General features: G+C 40.8%; 1 protein-coding gene across 1 annotated transcript in view; it reads left to right on the top strand.

Annotated features, from left to right (window-relative positions):
• The window catches only part of LOC119408707 (protocadherin gamma-A11), a 10,692-nt gene extending 9,649 nt beyond the window's left edge, over nt 1-1,043 (top strand). The window contains exons 3-4 of the mRNA XM_037675549.1: nt 3-53; nt 1,023-1,043. Of these exons, the coding sequence (XP_037531477.1) occupies nt 3-53; nt 1,023-1,043 (72 nt within the window). The remainder of the gene's footprint in view (nt 1-2; nt 54-1,022) is intronic.
• The last annotated feature ends 5,796 nt before the right edge of the window (nt 1,044-6,839 follow it).

The raw sequence follows: 6,839 nt of genomic DNA, 5'->3' as shown, positions 1-6,839 counted from the left end.
AGAGGATACAGAGTGACAAGAACCTCCTGGACCAACCTGACTCTCCTATAGAGGTGAGTTTAAACATGTTTGCAAAGCTTTTTGTTCTCCGTTTTATGAGATTAACTGTAAATCCGCTTTGTAAGTTTCATTATTCTGCAGCCAGTTTTTTTATTTATTTTTTATTTTTTATTATTTTTATTTATGACTGACTGGCTGCATGTTTGTCTTTCACCACTTTTTAAATATGTCTTAACATACTTAAATGAGAGCAATGCAGTTGTTTGGTATAGCTATTTTTATGATTTTTTTTGGTCTAATTTTGGGATATGTTGTTATTGTCCTCGGATTATATATTCATTGTGCTTGAAGTTTTTGTTGTTGTTGTCGTTTTCCTGCTTTAATGAAATAATTTGCCGGACTTTTCTAAAAGGAATTGATGCTGTTTGTAACGTTTGCTCTTAATGCACATTTGTCTCTTTTCTATTTTTGTTTAACTTAACATATCTTACTGAAGACATTTTTGTGTGTTTGCTTGTCTTGTTTATATTTAGTCAAATGTATAAGTTCCACGAATTTTCAGCACCACATTATGAACAGCTCCTCTTTTATTCACATGTTTTCCCCTTCATTTTAAGGGGGTTTTTTTTGTGCATTTTTTGTTGCATTTTTTTCGTATATATTTTCTACCTCTCCCAATAATACTAATAATACAAATGATAACAACAATATTAATAATAATAACAATAATAATAATTATTATACATGCTGCTATCAAAAAATGAAGCTTCTTTCGACATTTTTTTTTTCTGCTTGTCTACATTTTTGGTGTTCCACGTTTTGGACTCTAAGTGACGCTGTTTAATAAGGCATCGTGTCCTGCTGGTGTTCTTTATTCTGTCTTTGGGTGAGGACATTTAAATAACATCGATGCAGGCTCAGTAGGATCATTTGGACAGGTTGGACTCTTTGGCTGGACGCTGTATTTGTTTTTTGACGCTTTTTTTTTTTTTTTTAATTTTCCGCTCCCCGTATTGGATCAGTGCACACCCGAGAGATGTTAACGTCAGATTGAAAAAAAAACCCAGCTTCATCTCTTTTTTTATTAGTGTTATTCCCCTCTCTCTCTCTCCATTATGGCGTTTCAGCAACTCCTCTGCAAATGGGGTTCGGCTTTCAGTATGAGGTGGACACTCTTTCTTTTGCTCCTTTCGTCACTGGATATTATCGCCGGACAGATTCGCTACTCTGTTCCCGAGGAGCTGAAAAGAGGCTCACTTATTGGTAATGTAGCACAAGATCTGGGTTTAGATCTAAAACGGCTCCGTTCTGGTCGGGCCCGCCTCGTGACGGGGGAGAGTCTCCAGTACGCCGAGCTAAAGGCAGACAAAGGGATTCTTGTGGTGCAGGAGAAAATAGACCGGGAGCAGCTCTGTGGTGACGTAACGCCGTGCAGCTTCAGCTTCGAGATGATTTTAGAAAACCCCATGGAGCTGCACACCATCACAATAGAAGTTTTAGATGTAAATGATAATGCCCCGTTATTTAAGAAAACAGAAATCGAGTTAGAAATTAGTGAATCCGCAAACGTCGGAGCTCGGTTCGCGCTGGACAGTGCAGAGGATCTTGATGTTGGCGTTAACGGTCTGCAAAACTACGTTTTGACGCCAAGCAGTGATTTTGTTTTAAAGCAGCACGTTAATCCTGATGGAAGTAAATATGTAGAAATGGTGCTGCAGAAACAGCTGGACCGAGAGGCGATACCCCGTCTCTCCTTAAAGCTCATTGCTGTAGATGGGGGGACTCCACAGAAATCTGGAACCATGAATATAAATATAAATGTTTTAGATGCAAATGATAACGCTCCCGTGTTTAACCAGTCTGTTTATAGGGCTGCTGTTACAGAAAATGCCATAATTGGTACCTACATCGTTACTGTTAATGCTACTGACGCAGATAGTGGACCAAACGGACACATCACGTATTCCCTTTCAAACACAAAAGGAAATAGTGCTGACTTGTTGTCTCTGGATCAGTTTTCTGGCGTTTTATCTGTTGCTGGTCCAATTGATTATGAAAAAGACAAGAAATACGAGCTTAGAATCGATGCAAAAGATCAAGGAGGTTTAACAGATTCCAGTAAAGTGATTATTGAAGTAAGTGATGTGAATGATAACTCTCCTGTCATCAGTGTCATGTCCTTCACTAGTCCTGTGTCAGAGGACTCTCCTCCTGGGACAACTATCGGCATCATTAATGTCAAAGACCTCGATTCAGGCGAGAACGGACAAGTTTCCTGTAACATAGAAAAAAACGCACCTTTCAAAATAAAATCCAATTTAAGACATTATTACACTTTAGTGACAGATTCTGCATTAGACCGTGAAAGTGTTTCAGAATATAACATCACTGTTGTTGCTACAGACGGTGGAGTCCCTCCTCTCTCAGCTAAGAGAACTTTTAATTTGAAGGTGTCAGATGTGAATGATAACGCTCCGTTTTTTCCACAAAGTGTTTACAGCGCGTTTCTAGCAGAAAATAACTCTCCAGGTATTTCTGTTCTCACATTAAGAGCTAAAGATCCAGATGAAAACCAAAACGCTCGAATATCTTATATTTTAGAGGACAGTAACATCGCTGGATCCAAGATTTCTGAATATGTTTCTGTAAATGTAGAAACTGGAGTCGTTCAGGCGGTGCGCTCATTTGATTATGAACAAATTAAAGAGTTAGATTTTGTTGTCAAAGCACAGGATGGAGGTTCTCCTCCACTCAGCAGCAACGTGACTGTGAAAATCCTGATCCAGGACCAGAATGATAACCCCCCTCAAGTTCTGTTCCCGGTCCAGACCGGTGGCTCCGTGGTGGCTGAGATGGTGCCTCGTTCAGCAGATGTGGGCTATCTGGTGACTAAAGTGGTGGCTGTTGATGTGGACTCTGGACAGAATGCCTGGCTCTCCTATAAAGTGCAGAAAGCCACAGACAGGGCTCTGTTTGAAGTGGGCTTACAGAATGGAGAAATCAGAACTATCCGTCAGGTGACTGATAAAGATGCTGTGAAACAAAGACTGACTGTTATAGTGGAGGACAACGGGCAGCCGTCTCGTTCAGCTACAGTCATTGTTAACGTGGCGGTGGCGGACAGCTTCCCTGAAGTGCTGTCAGAGTTCACTGACTCTCCACACGACAAGGAGTACAATGACACGCTGACTTTTTACTTAGTGTTGGCTCTGGCTGTAGTTTCCTTCCTCTTCATCACCTGTTTAGTGGTTATTATCTCAGTGAAAATCTACAGATGGAGACAGTCTCGCATCCTGTATCACTCCAACCTCCCTGTCATTCCATATTATCCACCACGTTACTCAGACACTTTGGGGACAGGGACTCTCCAACATGTGTACAATTACGAGGTGTGCAGGACGACTGACTCCACAACTAGTGACAGGAAACCGAGTCAAAATCTAGTGAGTGTCGATGGAGCTGCCGTTGATACACCTGAAGTGGACCAGATTTCAGCTTATAATTCTCAGATGTCGACTTTGGTGAGTGTTCTTTTTTATTTATTTTTCTGGGATTGTGTTCTACTGTTTTCTATATTAGTAATGAAGACAGCAGTGACAGAGGCCATTTATCTCTCCCTGCAAGGTGCTGTCCATGGTACTGCTAGAATCAGGTTTCTCAACTAACCTCTACATTTAAATGTACCTTTCTGATTTTAGAGTTCCTCGCCGGAATAAAATACATCTAAATACACAAATAGGCATTTTAGATTTGATTAAACACACCTCATTTGGATAATTATCATTTATTAATTGATTGATTGACTTACTGAGTGTAGTGGTGGCTCATAGGTTTAAGAATGTGGGCCTGTGATCGGAAGATCACTGGTTCAACTCCCAGTACTGACAACATCAAAATGTGGGTGTGAATTGGTGAAGTTCCCACACCTGCATCCACCCTCATTTGCCCATGGCTGGCCCTTGTGAAAGGCACTTTCCCTCTATGCGCCACACAGAGGGCTGAGGTAGCTCGGTGGTCTATAGTTTCATCAAGAAGTGCTTGTAAAATTAATTGTCAAGTCTTTGTGTGACATAGTTCTCTGTGATGACCCATAAAGAAGGGAACAGCCAAAAGAACACGAAGAAGAATGGATTGATTGATTGATTGGTTTATTGATTGATTGATTGATTGGTTTACTGATTGATTGATTGATTGATTGATTGATTGATTGATTGATTGATTGATTGTATCTGGATGTTCCGTGTATGCACCGGTTAGGACATTGTACTATATATATTTATATAACAACAATATGTAATCATTGGCACCCTACTTTAAAAACAATATTCCTCAAAATATACAAGTATTTCTTGTTAATTTGATTTTTTTAAATTATTATTAGTAAATGTATGTATTTTTTGTTTGTTTTTGTATTAATGTGGATAAGTCTAAAATGATAGAAGGAAACAAACAAAAAAGAACCTCACACTAATTATTTATGACTTTTTTTTTTGAAACATAACAAAAAAACATTCAAATATTTTACTTTATTTATTAAAGTATCATATTTTATCTTGTTCTTTGTCTTTGAGGGCACATGTTTAATTCCATACTTATCATCCAGCTATGCAGTACAGATTTTCAGTGAAAATCACCATTTTATTTATTTATTTATTTATTTATTTATTTATTTATTTATTTATTTTTTTTACTATCAACTTTATTTTCCCCAATAATCCTTTTTGCAGCAGGAGCTTCTGTCTTTTAATCAAGCTTCGTACATGTTGAATTAATTCATAAAGAGCATTATTAATATCATGGTTTGTATGTCTAAAGAAATCATTTTACATCCAAACACATTTTCTTACTAATATGCACAGTACGTGCACGGTCTCTGAGTGCCGCTGTTGATTCATCGCTGAATGCCAGTTTAAATAAAGAGCTCAGGCTTCCACCTCTCTCCATCCAGTCAGTGTTTTCCTGCTTTCAAAGACGACGCTCAAACCTTCGGCTTTTTGTTAAAGAGTAAAACATCTCCCTTGGAAACGTCGGGACTATTATTTTCTGTTTCTGGATCTTCCACACGTTTATACTGAAAAGGATTTCTTCGTGATGTCTTGTTTGTGGAAGGCTGCGGTCCGTGTGCAGCCACTGGCTGTTTTTCTTTGTGCTTGCACGCTGAGCTTGGTGGCTGCTCAGGCTCGGTACTCCGTCCCGGAGGAGCAAACGGAGGGGGCTTTTGTAGGAAACATCGGGAGGGATTTAGGCTTGGATGTGGACAGACTCATATCAGGTAAAGCTCGAATTATATCAAAAGGCAGTCGGCAGTACGTCGATTTAAACCGAGACAAAGGCACGCTTTTTATTAAAGAGCGCATTGACAGAGAAGAGCTGTGCGGGCAGACGACGCCCTGCAGCTTCAGCTTCGAGGTCATTTTAGAAAACCCTATCCAGCTATATCGTGTCACAGTGGAGGTTGTAGATATTAATGATAACAGCCCGACTTTTCCAAAAGATCAAATCGATCTAAAAATAGTCGAATCTGCAGCGGCGGGGACGCGATTCTCTCTGCTGAGCGCAGACGACCCGGATGTCGGCATTAATGATATTCAGAAATACATCCTGAAACCTTTAGATCATTTTAAATTGGAAGTACAAAACCAGCCGGGCGGCGGCACCTTCATTGAAATGATTTTAGTGGACCCTTTAGATCGAGAGAAGGAGGGGACGCACAGTCTGGTGCTGAGCGCCTCAGATGGCGGCGAGCCGCGCAGATCAGGGACGGTGCGCATCCATGTCACAGTGCTGGATGCCAATGATAATGCGCCAGTTTGCAGCCAGGCGGTTTATAAAGCAGATGTAAGCGAGAACTCTCCGGAAGGAACCGTGGTCACGACTGTGAGCGCAAATGACGCAGACACAGGCGTGAATGGGGAGGTGACGTTCTCCATCCCTCATGTGGGCAAAGAGGCGAGGCGGCTCTTTGATGTAAATGTCAAAACAGGCGAGATTAAAGTTGTGGGCAAACTTGACTTTGAGAAATCAAAAACGCATCAGTTAAATGTTCAGGCCAGTGACCACGGTGGACACACTGACACCTGTAAAGTTATCATCCAGGTAATCGATGAGAACGACAACATGCCTACAATACAGCTTATGTCTCTTTCTAACACCATATCAGAGGATTCTCCTCCTGGTACAACTATAGCTGTTGTCAACGTGGACGATGAAGACTCTGAGAGGAACGGTCAGGTCAGGTGCTCCATCACATCAGACGTTCCTTTTAAAATTGAGTCTTCCTTAACAGGATATTACACCATAATAACAGATAATTATCTTGACAGGGAGATCGCACCTGATTATAATTTAACTATAACAGTGTCAGACCAAGGCTCGCCGCCTCTGTCCATGAGTAAAAATATACATTTAAAAGTGTCTGACGTGAATGACAATCCACCCCAATTTGCTGAGTCAGAATATTATATGCATGTGCCTGAAAATAACTCACCTGGGATTTCAGTTTTTGTTGTCAGTGCTAAAGATGCAGACTGGGGCCCAAACGCTCAAATTTCATACTTTTTGGAGGAAAGGGAGATTAAAGGAGTGCCTGTCTCTACTTTAGTGTCAATAAACTCAGAGAGTGGAATCATTCATGCAGTAAAGTCGCTCGACTATGAGCAGATAAAGTGGTTTGAGTTTAATGTGACTGCTCGCGATGCTGGATCGCCTCCTCTCAGTTCAGTGACTACAGTAAAAATAATAGTCCAGGACCAGAACGATAACCCCCCTCAGATTCTGTTCCCGGTCCAGTCAGGTGGCTCCGTGGTGGCTGAGATGGTGCCTCGTTCAGCAGATGTGGG

Source organism: Nematolebias whitei, chromosome 4 (genome assembly GCF_014905685.2).
Source record: "Nematolebias whitei isolate Nwh7 chromosome 4, NemWhi1, whole genome shotgun sequence".
NCBI classification, from domain to species: Eukaryota; Metazoa; Chordata; class Actinopteri; order Cyprinodontiformes; family Rivulidae; genus Nematolebias; species Nematolebias whitei.
The sequence above is the reverse complement of the archived record's forward strand: the minus strand, read 5'-3'. Positions and strand labels throughout refer to the sequence as shown.